At 41.8% G+C, this 22,456-nt stretch overlaps 1 protein-coding gene across 1 annotated transcript in view; it reads left to right on the plus strand.

Annotated features, from left to right (window-relative positions):
- The window catches only part of Pgm5 (phosphoglucomutase 5), a 202,345-nt gene extending 180,152 nt beyond the window's left edge, over window positions 1-22,193 (plus strand). The window contains exon 11 of the mRNA XM_008852279.3: window positions 20,756-22,193. Within this exon, the coding sequence (XP_008850501.1) occupies window positions 20,756-20,845 (90 nt within the window). The 3' untranslated portion in view covers window positions 20,846-22,193. The remainder of the gene's footprint in view (window positions 1-20,755) is intronic.
- Window positions 22,194-22,456: the final 263 nt, after the last annotated feature.

The following is a 22,456-nucleotide window of genomic DNA, read 5'->3' on the forward strand; positions in this document are numbered from 1 at the left end:
GCTTAATAAATACTAGTTCCCATAAGGATTGTTTCTGCCCTGATTTTTATTAGTAACAGTGCAGACTAGTCTTTGCTCACATGAGGATAAAAGATTCTCTGACTAATTAGTAACTTGTTTTTAAATGGAATTAAGCTGTCTTGGAATTAGTCTCCCATTAGCAGCTTACTGGTTCCAGGGGAAGACTCCCTCAGCTGATAGCTCCTGAAAACCTAGTTCTTGCTGGGACCTGTGCCATGGTAGTCTGCATATACTGTGCTGTGGGGAAAGGTTCGAAATGAACTTGAGATTCTCTACCTATCATACTCTTCCCATTCTCTAGGGTTCTTATGTCCACAGAGTGCATGGGAGCAAATTAACGGTCTTCATGGCTTAGAGCAAGGTATACTGAATTTGTGCAGTGATCCCATTTTATATTTGTAGGCTATTTCTGGCATATGATCATGAACACCAGATGGATGTGAAATGAAGGGTAGGCTCATGAAAGGAATCATTTCTGAAGTCTCTGTTGCTAGCCAGAAGTCATGTGCTTGCTGGCTTTACAGACTGAGCACAAAAATCAGTTCTTGGAGCAGGAGCCAGCAAGCTTTTTCCATAAAGGTTGTTCTAGATTGTTTTTCCATTGCTGTGACAAATACTCTAACCAATACCAACTTGGGGAGGAAAGGGTTTATTTGGCTTACATCTCCTGGGTCATAATTCATCAGGGAGCTCAAGATAGGAACTCAGGGTAGGAACCTGGAGGCAGGAGCTGAAGGAACATGGAGGAACACTGCTTACTGGCTTGCTCCTCTGGCCCATGCTCAGCCTGCTTTCTTATACAACACAGGCCCACCTGCCCAGGGTTGACACCACCCACAGTGGGCTGGGCCCTCCCACATCACTCAACAATCAAGAAAATACCCCATACACATGGCCATAGGCTAGTCCAGTGGAGGAAATGCCTCAATTGAGGCTCCCTCTACCCAGGTGTGTCAAGTTGACAACTAAAACTATCCAGCACAAAGGTTCATTAGCAAATAGTGTAGACTTTGCTAGCTGCATTTGTTTGCCAGAGCTGCTGTAACAAAGTACTACAGATTGGTGGGTTAAACAACAAAAACTTACTGTCTCAGAATTCTGGACTGAAGTTTGAGATCAAAGTGTCAAAAGGGCGGTTTCCTTCTAAGGGCTACAAGGAAATGGTCTGTTTCAGCCCCCCCACCCCGTCCCCCATCTTGACTTGCCCACAGCTGTCCCCTCTGTCTTTCCAAACTGCCTTCCCTCTGTATGTTCCTAAATCTAAATTTCCTCTTTAGGAAAGACTACCAATTGTGTTAGTCATCATTCCATCACTGTAACAAAATACCTGATATAATCAACTTTTAAGGAGGAAAAACTTATTTTGGCTCCTGGTTCCAGAGGGCTCAGTCCCTGGTTGATTGATTCTGCTACCTTTGAACCTGAAGCAGGGCAGTACATCATGGTTTGTGTGTGGCAGAGCGAAGCTGCTTACCTCTTGTTGTTCAGAAAGCAAAAAGAACAGGAGGAGGGACAAGGCTCCCAATAGTCCCTTCAAGGGCAGGTGCCTGGTGTCCCAGCTTTCTTGTACTAGACACCACCTTCTAATAGTGCCAATAAATGGAGACCAAGCCTTTAGTGAATGGGAAGAATTTAAAGTGAATTTAAAGTCTAAACTACAGTACAAGCCATAACAGATTTGTGACCTTGACTTAATTTGATTACTTCTGTCTCCAAATAAGGTGACATCCTGAGGTATTAGCAGTTGGACTACAATGTAGGGATGTTGGTGAGCATGCACACAATTTAATCCTTGACTCTATTCCTATGGTCTGTGCACAATGTCTTGACTGCTACTATAGTACAAAAGCAGCCACAGATAATATATGAACAAATTAATGAGACTGTGCTCCAGTAAAGCCATGTTTATGGGTAGGTACTGAAGTTTAAATCTCAAAAATTTTTTTTTGGTCTTTTTGAGACAGGGTCTCTCTGTAGCCCTAGCTATCCTGGAACTCACTATGTAGACTAGGGTGGCCTTGAACTCACAGAGATCCTCCTGCCTCTGCCTCCCGAGTGCTGGGATTAAAGGCATGTGCCACCATGCCCAGCAAATCTCAAATTTTACATGTCACAAAGTCTTCAGATTATTTATTTGTTTTTATTTTTTTAACGTGTATGAGTGTATTACCTGCAAGTATATAAGTGCACCCATGTCACGCACTGCCCTTAGAGGTCAGAAGAGGGCATTTTCCCTAGAACTGGAGTTACTGATGGTTGTTAGCTACCATGTGGATACTGGGAACTGAACCCAGGTCTCTGTAAGAGCAGCCAGTGCTCTTAACCACTGAGCTATCTCTCCATCCCCCAGTCTTCAGATTTTTTAAAATATTTTATTTATTATTTTTATTTTATGTGTATGAGTGTATTGGCTGCATTCGTGTACATGCACCTGTGTTGTGCAATGCCCTCAGAGGTCAGAAGAGGGTGTCAGATTCCCCTGGAACTGGAGTTACAGGTGGTTGTTAGCTGCCATGTGGGTTCTGGGAATTGAACCTCGGTCCTCTGCAAGAGCAGCCAGTGCTCCTAACCAACTGCTGAGCCAACTTTCCAGTCCCCAGTCTTCAGATTTTTAAAGATTATTTAATAGCATAAAAAAGAATTCTTAGTTCATAGGCTGTATCTAAGCCAAGTAGAGGCCTGGTTCAGACCAAGGATTGTAACATGTTGGCCTTTGCCTCACAGATTCCTGAACATGACACACTGTACACAGTTTCTGTTTGCATTCAGTGATGCATACATTCAAAATGACTTTGTCTAAACAATATTTGGAAAAGGTAAAATTACACTGGTATTTGTATGTACTTGTGTGTCTACATGAATTTTCATTTTTTAAAGAGATCAGGGATTTATTTTGCTTTTAAAAAATTAATTCTTTGAGAATCTTATACAAAGTGTTTTGTTCACATTCACCCCCAACTCCTCCCCTCAGATCTGCCCCACTCCCTAACCTCCCAACTTTCTGTCCTCTTCTGTTTTTAATAACCCATTGACTCCAGTTTGTGCTCCCTGTATACTCCTGGGTGTGGGGCTATTCATTGGAGTGTAGTCAACCCACCAGGAGCAACACCCTTAAAGAAAACTGACTCTTCTTTCCCCACAAACCATCAACTGTCCATAGCTCCTCAGTTAGGGGGAGAGTCTCATGAATTCTTCCTCATTCCATGCTAGAATGCTGACTAGCTTGCTCTTGTGCAGGTCTTGTGCAAGCAACCACAGCAGCTGTGAGTTTATGAGCACAGATGTCCTGTTCTGCCCAAAAGATGCTGCTTCACTCCAGTTCTCCCTGACCTCTGGCTCTTAGTCTTTCTGCCCTCTCTTCCACAGTGTTCTCTGAAGCTCAAGGAGGGGATGACATATGGATGTCCTGAGTGTGCTTGAACACTCCGCTGACACTTATTCTGTACACTTTGACCAGTCACGAATTTTTGCATTAACCACCATCCACTGCACAAAGAAACTTCTCTGGTGGGGTGTGAGAGCTCCACTAATCTGCAGCTAGAGTGATACAAATTTAGAGGGAAGTTTGATATTATGTCTGTTTAGCAGAATGACTATAGTAGGTTAACCCCTAGGGCCTGTGAACTCCCCAACTATATGTTCTTCACCAGATTTACATTACCAGGCATGTGTTTCATCCTGTGGAACTGGCCTTAAATTGAACCAGAAAACAGTTGGTTAGCTCCATAACATTCATGCCACTATTTCACCCATGGGTGTGTCTTGCCATATCAATCATTTTACCATTCACAGGGTTCACAACTGGGGGATCTCAAAGTTTTATAAAAATCACCAAAGTTAGCTTTCTGAGATTAAACTTTTTAGCTTTTGACTATAACCAAATATAAAAGGAAAATGTCTTAAAATGTTTCTATTTGTGGAATTAAGTTTCTCAGATGTTTGGTTTCTTGTCAGAGATGTCTTCTTTTTTCTATTACTTCAAACAGTTGCTTAAATATGATTTTTAGATGAGCAGTACTTTACCTATGCCAGAAGAAAAGAGATAAATGGGATGAAAAAAGAAAAGTCTGAATGTCATCCCTGATAAACTGTTACAATGCTTACTGCTTTAGCAGCTGCCCCAAGCTATTCCAGTGTGAATGGGTTTGCAGTACTGGGTCACAAGGATCCCAGATGGCTTAACTTTCACCTTCAGATCCACTTTTCAAAGCCAGTGTCCCCAACAAGTAATCCGCACGTTCTCACTTTCTTTTCTTTATTTGATTTTAGGTACATCCTCACAAGGTCCAGATAAGGTGGTTTTCCCAAAATACTGACACTTTGATGATGTAGGACTGAGACTCTCCAGCTATACGTGTCACACTGTCTGACTCTGAGGGTGTTTCTGTATTGGCAAGTCAGGCTGCTCACTCCAACTTATGTTAGTATGGTCTATTTCATACCAACATAGCTCAGAATGTGCAGTAATATAAATTCACTTTTCTTGTACTGAGTTATAAAGCAGGTATATATTATACTATGTATCATAGTACTTGGAACTTTTCTGAGCAGCAGCAGTAGCAGGAGGGGTTTGCTTCTCAGACTTGCACACCCAGGCCCAATCCCAGACCTACTGAGCAAATTTTGCACTGCAACAAGCTTATAGGTGTTTCACATCACAATGAACTCTGAGAAGTCTTTAGGCGACCTTTGGGGTCCTTCTATCTGCCTCTTTAGCAGGGCTGGCTTTCCTTCCACATAAATTTTCCAGTGCCAAATCAACTAGCATAGGGGTATCTGGCCTCCTCTGTTCCCTCCGATGCCTAGAAAATAACCAAGAGTGCAGAAAACAACCCAGAAATATGTTTCTGCCACCCTTGAAGACATATTCCTGCTTTTCAGGTCAATTCACCAAAACAGAAACAAGAAAATCAGTTTTACTCTGGGTCTCCATAGAAACCCTACCTCAGTATCAGCCTGGCAAGTGAGATTGTTTTCTTCACACAATTAACCTAGTTAAGCCGAGAGATTCAAAATAAGCCCTGGATGAAGTTTTAAAAAGTTCTAATTTGATTTTTTTTTCAAGACATGGAAGTCTTGCTAAATTTGTTGATAGACAGTTTAACACAACTTCAACTACTAGAAAAAGGGCAATTTTTAAAAACACTCAGGGTTCGTGTGGCAGCTGTCTTAAAGGCAAAGAACATGAAAAAAGCATGTTCTTATGACAAAGTGCCTCATTAAAATGTGTAGTAACTATCTGAACTCCACTAATGGCCTTATATTGCAGGGTAGAGGCCTTACCTATAGGGATATTTCCATCCTTTTGGTCTGTGGTATGAGTGAGTGCTCTGCTGAACTGCCTCCCCCAGGAGCTCCAGCAGTTCTCATGGTAAAATTTCTTCATTCTCTTTGGTTCTGAAGATCAGCTCTGCTAGTCAATGCTTAGCATGCCTATTCTTGCTATTACTTCAGGGAATTGATGTGCTGTAAAGGAACATGTAAAGGCATCTGTTCCCGCTGTTATTACCACTGTCCCATCCAACTGCAATCTGAACTTGTTCCTCTGGCTGGTTTTAGGGATCAGTGCAGGGAACAGAAAGCAGAGCTAAGCATCTCACTGACCTAGGGTATGTTGCTGTGAAACTAAGTGGCTTTCATTCAACTGAGAATGCTCTGATATTCTTAATCTTTTAGTCGTTTTTCATCAGATCTTTCATCAGGAAAGACAAATGAACTTCATTTTATGGGAAAAGGCAGCTGAAGGCAGAGGGTTGTTGTCTGTCTTTCAAAGGCCTGTTGGGAGTAGATGGAAGATCCTTTTGGCTCTACCTATTGCTGTAGCAGCCCATGATTTCTTCAAGAAAAACACAGTAATTGTGTTCATCAGTGCATACCATGTGTTTGCCTGTGTATGGGCCAGGTGGAATGCTGTGGGTTTTCTGCTTCTTAACTTATTCCTATAACATGCTAATGCCATAGGTACTTGTGCTAGCCTGCCATGCTTCACATATGAGGAAACTCCAGTTCTGAAAACTTGAATAACTCATGACTGTAAAATAGCACAGCTGATAATTGAACCTCGAATCTGGCTCCAAAGTGCATAGTCTTAACTAAGGTGTTTTACTAGATACCATGAAAAAATATGGGATGTTCCTCCAGGTCTGAAAAATAGCTTGAAGTACACAGCCTGAAAACCAATCTATCCTCAGAGAGTTTTCTCAGGTCTAATCCTCAAGCTCTACAATTCCAGTTAGCAAGAAGTCACGGCTATCTTTGAGACCCTTTTGTCTTCAAGTCCCTTCCAGTGGGCTAGACTTCTTAGACGGCTGCATCTTCTGGGAGTGGGAGGTCACCACACCAGCTATATCCAGTAGGGTATAGGGTAGTAGCTGTGCAGAAAGTCTGTTAACTCTTTCCTAGAGAAGCAATGTAACTGACCCAGGGCAGCCTCACCACAGATTAGCTTAGAAGGAGATGGTGGTGCTGGGTCTCCACTATCTGGCCAATGAAGGTCCTTGCTTAGGCTTGGCAGTTCCTCAGGTGGAAGGAGAAAGGAACTGGTACTCTCAGGGCTCCACTCAGCAGGAACTGTCCCTGCCAACACAGGCCCAGGGTCTGGGCATCTCTGCTTAGCACATTCCTCTCACAGAGGCTTCACAGGCTGCAGTGTACCCCGGGGGAGGGATGGTTGTATGTGATAATTCTAGATTGCAATTCTGTGCCTGAGTCATGGTCAGTTCAGTCTTTGCTGAGAGTTTGCATCATGGGGAATAATGATTGGGGAAGGCGTAGATCTCAGTTTCTCTCCTCCCCTAAAGATTTCTGGGCTCCAAGTATAACTTTCCAGTCTTCCCTGGGGGAGGGGATATCTTTAAGTTCTTCATAATGAAAATATCCATGTCAGAAAGAGAAAAAAATTAAATGACAATGTCCTAGATTTGTGAATATGTAATTATCCAAATATAATCCCTGTTCACTCACTGTATTAGTTCACTGCCATGGCTCCATTATTGCTTATTCAGAGTAGCAAATTCAGACACCCACAAAGACAGGCAAGGGAGTCTAGTCTGGGGTGAATTTAAGAAGGCAGAGTGTGATGGGAATTTGGAGGACACTGAGCTCTCTTCAATTATATTAAAATATGGCATCAAGTTTGCTAGATTTTCTTGTTTGAAAAGAAGCAAAGTATTTGGATTTTCATACAAATTCCTATTTTTAAAATTGGCAATGATATGCTTACAAAATAAAACAAAACCCACATGAAAGACTTCTAGTATCTAGTAACAGTATTTTAGATGATTCAAACTAACTGTCCATCTGAAAATAAGATGGCAAAAACAAACCAGAAGAAATCTATAGACGCATCTTTTTAGAGGCACCCACCACCATTGACTCAGTAAGACAGAAACAGGAATTAGGAGATGGAGCTTGGGAAATGAACCAGGATCCTTTCTGTGTAGGACATTTGCTTGTCTGAGAAAAGTGCTAAAGAACAGATACTTCTATTTTTCTGCATGGGGCATAGGTGACAGGACCAGGTCTAGGCAGACAGCCTGCTCCATGACAACCCGGCTCTGCTATGGAAAGGATTAACCAAAGAAGAGGTGAGAGGCAGACCTGTGGCAGCCCCATGTGGCTAGAGTTAAGTTCTCACCAAAGGCAGAGCATCTCATAACAAGCCCAGTTCAGATGGTAACACAAAGGAAGCCATTTCAAAGGTGGGGTGCAGTCAAGAACTGATGACTCCCCTAGAATTACCTGAAGAGACAAAATATCATGTGCCAAAATCAATAGACATTATATATACCCAGAAGAGACCCACAGATGAGAAAAATCCATCCAGGCTATAAAGAAATTATCTCACTATATTCGTAGAGTTCAAATACTGACTATAAAGTCATCAGTAAATAACTGGAACTTATGAAAAAAATCAAGTTGTTAAAATTAAAAAATTGAAAATGATAGTTGAAATTAAAACAATGGTTTCTATAGTAACTGAAGAAAATATTAGTGAACTTAAAATGTGTCAGAAGAAACTAGACACAGTGTAGCTAGAGAGATAAAAGAGGAAAATGAAAAAAATAAGGGACATAAAGGACAGTTGAAAAATTCTAACTTAATAAACTAGTCTCCAAAGGAGAAGAGAAAGCACTGCAGTAGGCAAAGCCTGAAACAGTGACAGCTGACGTTTTTCCAGAATTAATCCGCTGGAGCTAGATGGCCAAACAGAAGATGTGATGATCAGTTCATGTCTAGACAAATCCGACTGAAATCACAGAAGATAAGACACAGAAGTAATGGTTTGGTTGGCAACTAATTTTTTAGCAGCAGCACTGAAGTAAAAACACTGAAATAAAATCACCTACAGTCTAGAAGTCCCAATTTAGTGAAACTCTTCTTGTAAAATAAAAGCAGACTAATAATTTCTTTCTTACAACAGACACTGAAAAATAGTGCACCAGCACACCCCACACACAGAGAAGTTCCCCAGGATAGATTTTGGGCAGAAGGAAATTATCCCAGATGGACTTTTGGAATAAACTGTAGCAAAGAATAAAAACAAAGAAATGTTAAAAAGATGATTGGCATAAATGAGCAATGCCTATATAAAACATCAGTAATAGTATCTGGTGGTGCTAAACATGTATCATATTAACATATGTAAACAACTGAAATATTTGTACATAGTAACTGTGAGCACTGGGAAAGTAATCATATCTAAGGTAAAATCCTTAAGTATCCTTAAGGACATACATTGTATATCTTGAAGGAAAGTGAAGGTCTAGACAAATATTAAACTTTGATAGGTCAAAGTTTCCTGTTATAGTTTCTAGGTAATCATTTTAAAAATAGAGTAAAACTAGACTTTGTGGCACATGTCTTTAACTGGGGAGGCAGAGGCAGGAAGATTTCTGTGAGATTTAAGCCAACCTGGTCTGCATAGCTGTGGCTCTAAAGAAACCAGAAAACTAAAAAGAAACTTAAAAAATAAGGTAAGTTCCTAGGAGAGAAAAAACAGAGCAACTTACTACATGACTCAAAGAGAAGAAAAAAGTATGGAGGTCAAATAAAAAGCATGTAAGACCATTTAAGATGTAAGATTTAAACTCAAATGCATTGGTTACTGCTTTGAACTAGTTTTTGAAAAGGACAAATAGACTTTCAATATAAAAGTCATCTCAAACAGAAATGTTCAGAATTTGAAAGTTTTTAAAATGGCAAAAGACTATATATATAGTTTTATATATACATGTATATATATTGAACTGATAATTTAAAAACTATTCATTTTATATAAGGTAGACTTTAAAGTCAAAAACATTGCTAAAGATACAGAGGGACTCTTCAAAATGTAAAACAGTTTTAATTTCTCACAGGAAATATAAATTTAAATTTCAAAAGAAAAAGACTGGTAAAAGTATAAGAAGAAAGAAATCCTTAATAATCCTACAATATTTTTAACATCCCCTCAGTAATGATTAGAAGCAGCTGACATAATGTCAGGAAGAATCTAGGGACATTAACACACCTGCCTTAATGAGCATATACAAGCCTCATCAAGCAACATCAACATAACATTCTCTTTGTGATATGGGACGTGTGTAAAAATTAACTATGTAGTGGAGAATGAAAGGACTGTCACTATCACAAGGACAATTAAGTTAGAGAGGAAAAGCAAAGTGAGCACAGAAAACAGTTGATAAATGTGGCACTCATTCATGATAAACATTCTCTGAAAGGAACCAAAGGGAAGCCTTTAATCTCATAGAGAGCTGCTACCAAAGCACCTTAAATGCAGGCATGTGGGATGGCTGCACTTCTGCTATTGAGAGAGAGGTCAGAGGGATGGACTTTTTATTAAGATGTTTGAAACATGGATTCAGAATAACGTTTTATTCATGATAAGTACTCAGCATCCACTATTTAAAAATGTTAAAGAAGACCCAAAACTTCAGAATCCAAGGACAAAGCCAATAAATCAATTCTCTGCCTTACTTGAGCCAGTTGTATAAACCCCCCAAGAAAACATGGTGTTTTCTGGCCTCCAGTTCTGCTTAGGCAAGAGTGAGAACGTATTAGATGCCCAAGAATCTGTGCTTTGTATTTGCATATGTACCTGGGTGAGGCCTCCTGGCAGCCTCACTGACAGAACCCTGAGTGCAGGGCGGGGTGCTGCTGAGGAGCAGGCTGTTTATACATCTGTCTGCTTGGTAACCACTGTGCCAGCCTGCTTCTGAATGCTGTTGTTAACTGTGGAATAAGTTAATGAAGAGGACCCCTGCCACGAGATGAGTTGAGGAAAAGATCCCCTTGTGCATACTCATTAGCACTAATTTGCAAGAACAGCTTTGAAATGTGGCTTGATGTCAGTTTAAAGGCAGGAAGAGTATGACCTTCAGATCTGGATTGTAATTGTTGTCCATAGGGAAAAGAGATAACCAAACAGATTCTGTGTCTGAGAGTTGCTTTGATGCCTTAAAAAAAAAAAAAAAAAAAAAAAAAAATCATAGCTTAAAACTGCCTGAGAACACTCAATAATAATATTGTTAATAGCTACTATTAATTGTTTACTACGTGACAGGCACTTTGCTAAGTGCTTTCATATATCATCTCATTGCATGCTTACAACTCTGTGCAGTAGGAACTATTATTAAATGTGTCCAGTCTGAATAATAAAGCACCAGAAAAGAAGGGCCCCTCCCAGTTTGTTAGAGATGGAAATAAATCCAAGGTATCCTGATTCAGGCAGTCAACCCACATACTATAGTCTCCTGTGTCATCCAGTCTTTAACTCTTTCCTCACCTAACTGTCAAGCAATAAGCCCACCTGAAGCTCTGCGACTTTGGTTGTCACCATCAGCTCACGTTGCTTAACAAGCTTCCTCACAGCTTAGTGGCAGTTTACAATGACAGTGTGCTCATGGCTCTCGCCAGCCAGGTATTTCAACATGGCTCTGGGATGTGTTGCCTTGTTCAGCTCTGCGATGTCAGGTTCTGATGGGAAACCTGGAAAGATTGAGAATGACTCAAATGGCGGAGCTGGAATCTTCTGGAGACTTCTTTGTACCCCTGCTTTATGCCTAAGAATAGTGAAGCTTCTTAATGCAGGCACTCAGGGCCTGATGGGAAGTTTCAGGGCCTTCTGGAACCTAGTCTGAAAATTCACATAATTTCTGAACTCTGTGTTTGGAATTCAAAATCTTGCCAAATTTCAAGGCAAGAAGGAAAAAATCCCCCCCTTCGTTTTTGGGATAAAAAAACGTGCCAAAAATCAAGGAAAAAAAGAAAAAAACCCCCCCCCCCCCCCGCTAATGTGAGGAATCCCAAAGATTTCATAGCCATGTTTTTTAAAAAATGGCTGGAGAGATGGCTCAGCAGTTAAGAGCATTGGTTGCTCTTGCAGAGGACCTGGGTTGGATTCCCAGCACTCACATAGCAGTTAACAACTGTCTGTAACTCCAGTTCCAGGGGATCCAATGCCCTCTTCTAACCTCCGTGGGTATTGCACGACATGAGTATACCTACCTATGTGCAAGCAATACACACATACACATAAAAAAAATAATAATAAAAAAGTTTTTTTCTTAATTTGGTACATTTTTGTTTCATTATGATAAAATATCCAGGATAATCAGCTTAACAAAAAGAAAAGGTTTATTTTAGCTCGCAGTTGTAGAGGGCCCAAGACTCGGGGGACCCATTGCTGTCAGCCTCTGGGGGAGGTGTGAGACGGCAATGATACAGCAAACTGCCCACCTCAGAGCCAGGAAGCAAGAGAGAGAAAGGAAGGGGCTGAGGTTCATTGTCCCTTTCAGATTTATGTACCCAGTGACCTAAAGACCTCCCATAGTCCCCCTGTACCAAAGGTTTTACTGTCTCCCAGTGGCACCACTCTACCAGCCAAGACTTTAATACACAGATCATTTGGAAACATTTAACCCTGAATTATATCAGTGGGCTTCAGAATATCCAGTATAATAAAGACTGCCCCAGGTCCCAAATCAAAAGACACTCCAACAACATAGAGTCTCCAACATATAATCTCTTTCTTCTTATCCTTTCATTTGGAAAATATTTTTGAAATGGCATTCCTCTTCACATTGGTAAATAGTGTTGTTCATCAGTTGGGATAAGCTAAATAATGCTATAGAAAACCAACAACCCCCAAATCTCAGTATCAAGGGAATAGGGTTATAGCTCAGTGGCAGAGCATATGTTTAACATATGTGAGGCCCTGGATTCAATGCCCAGTCCCCACACTGTACAGATATCTCTGTAGCCTAAATTACTGAAGACAAGGTCTGTTTCTTGTTTGCAGATGTTCATCACTCCTTTGGTAGGTTTTCTTCTTCGTGTTGTTCTTACACTAGGGTCCAAGAACATGAAGCAGGCATTTGGAGCATGCCAATCACTGCAGAGAGAGAAATGCTTTGAATGAAGACAATCATCTATTATTAACCCACTAGCTAGAAATAGCCACATCTGATCATGAAAAGATCTGGAAATCCAGTCTCTCCTAGTCTCTCACAAGGTTTTGGTGTGTGGTACTAACAACTGCCACGGGGATCAAATTTAGCCATGCAAGAAAAGTTGATGGCTATCATTTTGAATAGCGTTTCTGAGCTCTGACCAGGAAGGCTTTAGGAAACAAATATTTTCGATTCATTTTTGGGAAAAGTTAGTGTGCGTAAATGTAAACTAGTATGCAGATGTGCTTAGATTTTGTTACACAAACCAAATTAAGCAATCCAGCAGACAGTATGCATTTGAGAAAACACGGGGAGGGTGGCTGGCATTCCAGGCTTAGTTTTATGGTTTGGAAGAACATTGTGAGGAAAATCCATGACCACTTATATCTAAGAATCAGTGATCCTCAGGGGCATCCCTGAGGTTTGGCATAAGTTCCACACTGGGTCCTAGGATGTATTAGTTGAGTTTCCATTGCTGTGATGAAATAGCTAAAGCAGACAACTTATAAAAAACAAGGTTTATTTGGTTCAGTTTGGGAGGCTAAAAGTCCAAGATCTGGCAGTCATGTTAGTCCAGACTTTGGTGAGGACATAACAGAAGATGGGATCATGGCAGGAGCAGATGAAGGGAAGGGATCCCATCACCAGATAGAAAGCTGTGGCCCATAGTCTCTTCTCAGGATACATTCCCAGTTGGCTTAAGGACCCAACACTCGGCTCCACCCCTTAAAGGTATACCATCTCCCAACATCACCACTTAAAAGTTAAGCTTCTAACACATGACCTATTTGGGGGAGGGGCATGCAAACCATGTCCAAATCATAGCATGGGCTGTGCATTCCTAAGGCCCAGCTGGGGAAGGTGTGAGACCTAGCTTGCAGACACATGGAAACTCAGCTGGTTTCTGATCAGAAGCTTTTTGCTGCCTGTTCCATATAAAATTACATTCAGGAGAAGCCCTGTGGGTGTGCATCCCACACTACTGACACTCCTACCACATCACTGTAAAGACCAGCTGCTCACGAAGAGCCAGGGTGAAAGCAGGGCACAGTCTTCTTGGCAGACCTTGGTGTCAGAAATCCACATGGCAGGCTGATAACTCACCACAGTGAATAAAGCAACAGAACATGAAAATAGAAAGTTGCTGTTTTGAACTGGAGTGCATTCTAAAGACATTCATTCGATATCTGAGAAAGTATACACTGATTTTATACTGACCAAAATAAAAGATCATAAAGTAGACCAAGTAGTCATTAGACTACCAGTTTGCATGCTCCAATTCCACTCCTGGTTTGTATGATAATAATTGCTTATCAATCTGTCCTGTGTGCCTGGGAGTATTCTGTTTCCTATTCACTAGCTCACTTAACCTCACACCTGAGCTATAAGATAAGCACTGCTATTCATGTGAAAAACATTAATGCTTAGCAAAGTTAAATGACTTACCCAGATTGCACAAGTCATGATGGGTAGATCCAGCTGATACCAGAGACCATCCATTTAACCACTACCCTGTTCTGCCTGTCCCAGGAGAAAGGAGCACAACACTGCTTGCAAGGCTTCCAGGCCTAGATAAGCTCCAGGATCACTTTGGGAGGCTTGTCAGAGCTGTACATCACAGGAGTCACAGGAACATGAATAGTCCATCCCTTTGAACCTGTCTCCTTGAATGGTTCTCAGCTGGTCCTTGGGTAGCAGGATGCTGACCCAATCTTTGGCAGATCTGCTGATGCTTTGACTTCTACTTCATTTTTAAGGATCTAGACTTCCTGAGATCCGTGAGCAGAACACGAACCTGAAGCATGTCATTGTTCCACCCACAGGAACTCAGATGGTTACAAGGTGACTATGAGGGCTGGTAACCTGTATCTCAACTTCTGAAGACTTAGGGAAGAGATGAAGAAAGAGAAGGCAGAGAGAAGGCTCAGAATAGCATAAACTCTATAGAATACAGTCTTTTAAAAATTTCATTTGTTTTCATTTTATGTATATGAGTGTTTTGCCTGCATGTATTTAAGTGTACCATTGAAGTGCATACAGAGGCCAGAAGAGGGCATGGCATTGACTCCCCTGAACTGGAGTTACAAGGTGGTTGTGATCTACCATGTGGGTGCTAGGAACCAAACTTGGGTCCTTTGTAGGAGCACAAAATACTTTTAGCTACTGAGCCATCTCGCCAGCCCTGATATAGTCTCTTAAAAAAAAAAAAACAAAAAAACAAAAAACTTTGGTTTTCATCTTGCAGATCTATTTCTGCTAAAAACTTTTGTAAGCATTGGGGGAATTGTTTCCCATTCAACTAGCAAGTATATTCTACATAAAGGAAATCTTTGAAGTCATCTATAGCCATACCCAGTCAAGAGTCTTGCACATCAAAAGATCACTTCCAGAAAGAAGCTCAGTGTGCTATGGTTGGGAGCAGCAGATGTCACCTGTGTGCTATGGAGACTATGAAAGTGTGTTCAGGAAGAACCTGGGAAGGAGAAGGACAAAATGGGTGGGTAGCTGCTGAGGGAGCAGGACTCCAGGGCCCTTCGCTTTCTTCTGCTCGCCTTTCCTACTTTTGTCCTTCCTCAGTCTTCTTTCCCAGAATCCTAGGTTACAGTGGAGCCTTATACCTTGGTGGTTGGTTAATTATAACCTAGCTTTGTTCCCATTGTTCAGAGTCTTTTTTTATCATTATTATTTACCAGTTCAAATTCCTGGTGGGAAAAAATAATCCACTAATTCTAGTCTTCACCCCATGCTATACAGCTTATGGATTGGCTGCCTGTCAATCTAAGAGTAACTTCTGGTCCAGACAGCTGTGGCTCCAACAAGGCTACTTACCTCCTAGCTAGAGCAAAGCACTCAGTGGGTACAGAAACCAGTTGTATTAGAATAGTATGAACCTCAACCAGCAGCATTAGGATGCCCAGAGAATTTGCTAGAAATACCATTTTTGGATTCTACCCCAGAGTTCATGAGTGAGAAATTCAAGAGGAGGGGCCCTGCAATCTGCACTTAAAGATAGCCCCACCAAGGCTATTCTGATATAGATTCAACTTTGAGACTACTGTCATAACCTAAGCAAGTAACACATTGAGTAAAAAAGAATGTTTCGGTAAAATGAAAGTCTGACATTTTATGATTAGGAGGTTTCAGCCCAAGTAGAAGTGTTGATGTTGTTTGACTGTGGGAAATAAGTCCCTGTTTCATAGATGCTGGGTGGGACATCCCTGCTCTCTTTTTCTGGATGATCAGCATGCCCAATATTGTGTTAACTGCCCCAAAGGCCCACTATGATGTGTACTGTCGTTGCTGCCCTGCTTCTCCACACCCACCATCACCTAAGTATCTTCCCCACCCCTTTCTTTTTGGATCCTACGAATACGCATTCCTTATGGATATCAACCTTGTGCTGGGTTCTCTCCATAGATTCAGACTTTCTAGGAAACAGAGATTTATTCTTTTACCTTTCCCCCATCTTCTCTTCTGCTTTATGTTGTGAGTGTTTGAGTCCACATGCAGATAAATTGGAGCTGTAAAACAAGAACTAAGGAACTGAAACTTAACCCTGATGGTGTAGACCAACGAAGCGTCATGATCTGAAATCAGGTCCTTAAGCTTGCCCGGCGGGCATTTTATCAACTGAGCTATCCCCTGCCCCTCACATTTAAAATCCAGTTCCTCTGATGCCAGGTATTATTATTCACTCAAGATGACAGCAAGCAACCACCAAGCCCTGGGAAGTAGGTCATGAGACTGATGCTGAGCTACAGTGTGAATGTTGTCAAATAGATACATTGCTCACTTGCCTTAGAGAAAGATAAGCATTTAATTTTTCTGTTCTTTTTAAAAATTATTTATTATTTTTATTTTATGTGTATAAGTGTATTTCCCGCATGTATGTAAGTACACCCATGCCGTGCAATCCCCTCGGAGGTCAGAAGAGGGTGTCAGATTCCCCTGGAACTGGAGTTACACACAGTTGTTAACTGAGATGTGGGCATTGGGAATCAAACCCACAAGTCCCCTGCAAGAGCAGCCAGTGCTCTTAACTTCTGAGCCATCTCTCCAGCACCACCCCCTTGCCAGTTTTGTTTCTATTCTTAACTGTAGAAAAGGTATACCAAATACTCCAAGAACCATTGGAATTAGAGAAAACGAACAAGCAAATACCCTACATTCCCAATATCATAAAGTCTCTGATACGTATTTCCTTTGATCAAGTGGAGTCATCTTAGAGCTTCCAGCATATTCACTGTAACACACATAAGTGAGACATAACAGATCTTCTTTCCACTGTCTACCTCCTATTCTGGGTCAGGAAGTCTGTCTGCACAGTCCTATCCCATCCCTCAGTGGATGTAGAACTTTGGAGAGTGGATGACAATTGCATGTTTTTCCCACCCCTCCCTTCGGCTTATTTCATCTTCTCTGTGTTTCTTTGTCCTCACAGAACTTATATCAGAACCGTACAATGGAGAAAGTAGAGAGACAGCATCCCTGTGTTATCACAGCCTGTGCTGGATAGCTTTAATGTCAACTTGACACACCTGGGTTGAGGGAGCCTCAACTGGGGAATTTCCTCCATTGGACTGAACTGTGGCCATGTCTGTGGGGCATCTTCTTGATTGTTGAGTAATGTGGGAGGGCCCAGCCCACTGTGGGTGGTGTCAACCCTGGCAGGTTGTTCTGTATTGTATAAGAAAGCAGGCTGAGCAGGAGCCAGGGAACAAGCCAGTAAGCAGCATTCCTCCATGGCCCGTGATCCAGCTCCTGCCTCCAGGTTCCTGCCCTGAGTTTCTGCCTTGGGCTCCCTGATGAACTATGACCCAGGAGATGTAAGCTGAATAAACCTTCCCTCCCCAAGTTGGTATTTGTCAGAGTGTTTTGTCACAGCAATAGAGAAACAAACTAGGACACAGCCAACTGCTAAGCAGGTTTGTAAACACGGATCAGTCGTTAACACTTGTCTGGCCTCTGGTTTCCTCATGTGATGGGAAAGAACCAAACTAGATCATCACATGTTCTTCTCTGCTTTTCAAACGCTGTGCTTCCAGTTCCATGTCTGAAGTCTTTAGCCCCTCTTCTCTTGCCCCATTTCAATGATCTTTCCTACCACCTTTGGAAAATTCTCCCCAATAAGCCATGGTTGGTAATTTGGGAAATATGTGGGATTTACATGTATCAGAACTGTGATTTCTAAAGAAAATTGACACTAAAAGACAAGAACAATCATCCCTCCCTCACACCCAGAATGCCTTTCATGACTGTCCTGAGAAGTCTGTGCCTCTCTCATCATCATTAAATTAAATACAGGTGTCATCATTTATTCCACAAATATTTATTGAATGTATTCAAGGCAGCAGGCGCTTTCCCGAGCTTCAGATAGGTCAAAGTTCCTGCCCATATGGTGAGGCCATTTATTCCAGCACATGCAGTTTCGTTACATACTCAATTAAGGGAGCAGTGCCCTCCTTTATTATCCTTTAAACTGGAAGCTTAACTTGAAGCTCCCTTTCCCCAAGGCTGGAAAAATTAAACCTCAAGCTTTAAGAAGCTCTCCTCAAATACTCTCTTGGTTCATTCAAAATCTAAAGTTCTGTGACTCATGAGCATGTCAGGCAGTGTTCTTCCACTGTGACAAATACCTGCCCCAAGACAGGGCAGAACATTATGGTGGGAAGCATGTGCCGGAGCAAAGCTGCTCACCTCATGGAAGTCAGGAAGCAGGGGGTTGAGGGCTGAGATAAGATACAGATCCCCAGGACATGTCCTCTGTGACCTAGTTTTTGCAACTATACCCTCCGTCCAAACATGTCCACCTCCTTCTAGTTATGCCATCACATTACATTTCTGTCAGTGGTTTAGTGCACTGATTAACTCAGAACCTATATAATCCCATCATTTCCCAAAAGCTCATCAACTGGTAAGCAAACTTTCAACACTAGGCTTTAAAGGGAACAATTCATATCTAAACCATAACAGTGGGACATTGAGGAAGTGTCTTATTAATGTTCAGTCTGTGCTAGTCATCTCTGATGTGATTCTTCCCAAACCCTCACATTGCTTTGAAGGCAGGTGACACCCCACATTCTGTGTCAGGTGGGCTTAGAGCTCTTTGCTCAGGATAGGAACCCTTGAATCTAAGGTCTTCCCTATGTGAAGTTTCCAAACATGTATTTCCTCCCCTTCAGCTTACATAATCACTACTAAAGGTCCCATGCCTGATACAGTCAGAGCAAGAAACAAGTTTGACTCCTTAATACAGAAACACTTCAAAAAAAGTTATTAAGTGTATGCATGGCGTGTCTTTAACATTAAACAGGCAGGTGTACATTTATTTTCCAATCACTTAGTTTTGGTTCAAGACTTTCCTTTGACTATTAGCCTACTGCTTAGCATTGCAACTCTTTTTCTTCAAAAGATTCCTACCCATAATCCATCCTCTATAATGACCATTTTTTATTCCTATTTAGTTTGTACAGTGGGAACTTAAAGACAATTGTGAAGCAATCTGAAGAATTCTTTTGTACCTCTTTGATTTCTTACTAATGTTTTACAGAATCTCAGCCATATCTAACTTAATAGATAAGCAACTCATAAATTCCTATTTTTTATAAAATATTCCAATTAATTTTTTCTGAAAAACCCTCTGTATTTACCCTCACATTTCATTGGTTATTGGGGTTACACCTTTGAAAGCATTTCAGATTAATTATTTTAATGAAATTATATTATTCATTATTGAGTCTGTGCAATTTAATTACATGAAATAGCCAAAAATGTATTAAATTACTAGACTTGCTTCCAGATCACTATTTACAAAGCACAGCTCTGATAGTGTTACCTTTCAGCACTGGCAACTATAGCATCTCCTTTTGCCTAAAGATTTACATTCTTGGGGATGGAGAGATGTAAGAGCACCAGCTGCTCTTTCAGAGACCCAGGTTTGGTTCCTAGCACCACCCAATGGCAGCTAACAACCATCAGTAACTCCGGTTCCAGGGAGCTAATGCCCACAAGCATTGCTCACATGTGATGCACTTACTCGCAGGCAAAATACTCATATACATACAATAAATATAAATAAATAAATGGAATCACATCGTTACGCCTCACCCTAGCTCTTAGGTCTCTCCATACCAGGCTAGCTCTCATATCTTTCAGGATTCTTCTCTGTACTCATGACACACCAGACTGCTTGTGCTATCTGTGCCCTATGCTGTGTTCTTGCTCTCTAATGCAATATTTGAATACCCTTCATGCTTGTGTTCACTAGGTTGCAAAAAGAAACAGGACTCCCCCTCTCCCAGCATAGGCTTTATTTTCTGCAATTACGGAATCTTTGTTCTCTTGCTTCAGTATTGCCCAAGACTTTTATACTGTATCTTTGTATTAGCGTTTGTCTTTAAACAGATTCACTTTATTGCCACTTGTCTATTTATATTGTAAGTTTACATCAGCACCCTGCATGGAAAAATAATACTGCTTGTTAAATATGAGTGCAACAGAAAAATGAATTTCATAAAAATAAACATAAGAATGTTTTCTACTGAGGTAATTCCTACCTGAGGTACAGGTTGTCTCAGTTAAGGCACTGAATGTCAGCAGTAAAAGAGTTTCTCTTGGTAAAAACAGCAGGATTGAAAAGTAGCAAATCAGCTTCCTTGCTGTTTCATAAGTGATGTTTGACATGTGCATCATCTGAAATCATCACCAGTGGCATGTGCTCCACTCCAGAAACAATGTTTCATTGCTGTGACTGGGTAAGCAGCTAAAGGGCAAGAAATGATTCTTAGTCCTTTGCTGAACTCTGTTCCTGAGCCCTCTAAGCCATTCCCAGCTTCCCAGGACTACTGAGGTACCAGCTACTTCTATAGCATTAGATTTGGGGAGTTTTCTCTAAAACACCAGCATGGCGGGTTCTTTAGACCTGTGATCCAGGATGAAGAATGAGCTTTAGCCTCAAGATGAATTAGAGAAGTGTCTGATGGAGATATATCTGGTAGTGTAGAAGAACAAAGTTTCCAGATGCCTGCATTCTGGGCACTTCTCTATTGTGGGTAAGTTTCTTCTGAAGCTGGGTGAGACCTTACAGAGCATGTTCTTCCGCCATACTTCTGTGCCTGGCCCACTCCAGTCTCCTTCATAGAAGGACAGCTGTCCTACTCTCCATGTCTACCTATAAGCTGCAAACTGGACTCGGGGTCTACATGCTCACCACAGAAATCCATCCCAAGGGCCAGTCCGAAGCTGATTCAACTTGGTCACCATCCTTCTTCTTTCTCTTTCAGGCAGTGCTGAGTCCTCTCATAGCCATCGCGCTGAAAATATCCCAGATTCATGAGAGGACTGGCCGGAGGGGACCCACTGTCATCACCTGAGCAGAGGAATGGCCTCTCACTAGGGCAGAAGAGTGCTCAGGAAGAGTCGCTTCACCACGTCTTCTTGCTTCCTGTTTGTGCCTCTTACGACTTTGGAAAAACAAAAGCTGTTTTACTGTTGGGGTGGGGGGAAAGGAAGGGTGGGAAAAGGGAAAAGGCCCTTTTTGCTTTGGTTTGTCCATTTCCTCCAAATGCAACAGGGTCTTTAGTTGTCTCTGGAAACCTCACTCTCATTTGATGTCTGTATTTCATCATACAAAGGGGCTTCTCCATTTCAGAAAAATAGGTGGCTAGGAAGCTATTAATCATAGCCCCTGCGTGTTGTTAGTACCTCATGAGAAAATGTTCCAAAATGACAAAAGAAAGAGACAATAGTGCCTTTGACTGACCCTAAGTCCTGGGGGCTCTGGGCAGGCAGAAGATCCCCTACATGAAGGAGGGCTCCACTTTGCATCCCTGTGCAGATCTACCATGGGGCAAGGTTCTAGAACTCCTAGGACACACCCCTCTTTCACCAACAGCCCATGCTCCCCAGCCTCCCAACATCCTTGCACCACCTTCTCTCACATCTTCTAGAGCTGTCTACAAATCACAGTGGCACACTTCCAACAAGACATATATAAAAGGGTGTTTTCTCTCATTTTACTAATAATAGTTTAGCTATCAATCTGGCCACACTTCTTTGAATGTAGCCATTTCCTGTGCTGGTGGGGAAGGAGTTTCTGGAAAAGACTCTACAAATGGATGCTTAAACTGAGAGAGAGGCCTCCTTGATTATGTCACAGAGGTCCATACATGAGTTTGTGTAAATTCCTCCTGAGGAAAACACCACAGTGTGCACCATCCCTGACTGTCCCACTGGGCCTGAGCTGATACACTTCTTTGGAAACAGTTTCTGCTTGCAATGGCTGGATAAAAGAGAGGGTAACATGCTGAACGAACAGGAAATGAAGTGGCAGGAAGGAAGCCTCAGTGGGACAGTTACAGGGTGAATGAGCTGAAGAGACACAGGGTCACCAATGGCTCTCTTTCCCTGGGAGGGAAAGGTCTTGCAGCTCCAGCAGGCACATGGATGGGGCAAAGTGCTGGCTCAGGCATGGGATGTGTTTGCTTATGTTTTGCTTCCTTGGGAACAGCAGGTTCACTTATCACGTCATCCTCAGAGATGACCTAGTGCACTTTGACTTGATTCAGCAAGGCATTGTTGCTGCAGTCAAGGTCAGTGCAAGCAAGGAAATAGTTACAGCAAGGTATTTGTTTCCATTTTCTATCTTTGCTTCTGTCAGAAACTTGCTAGGATATTTAGTAGTCAATAAAACAGATCTTCCTTATTTTAACCTCATTAAAAGATTGTGGGCTTCCCCTTATTCATACATTGTGCGCTTGAGCAGCACCAGTAATGGTTGTCTAGACTGATATATCTGCCTTTCAGAACACTGGCAAGGACTGTTTTTCATTGTGATGACTTGGGAGATGGACGGTCGTAGTGGTACACGCCTTTAATCCCAGCACTCGGGAGGCAGAGGCAGGTGGATCTCTGTGAGTTCAAGGCCAGCCTGGTCTACATAGTGAGTTCTAGGACAGCTGGGGCTACAGGGAGACCTTGTCTCA

The sequence above is a fragment of the Nannospalax galili genome, unplaced genomic scaffold (assembly GCF_000622305.1).
Source record: "Nannospalax galili isolate Female #2095 unplaced genomic scaffold, S.galili_v1.0 scaffold1486, whole genome shotgun sequence".
NCBI lineage: Eukaryota > Metazoa > Chordata > Mammalia > Rodentia > Spalacidae > Nannospalax > Nannospalax galili.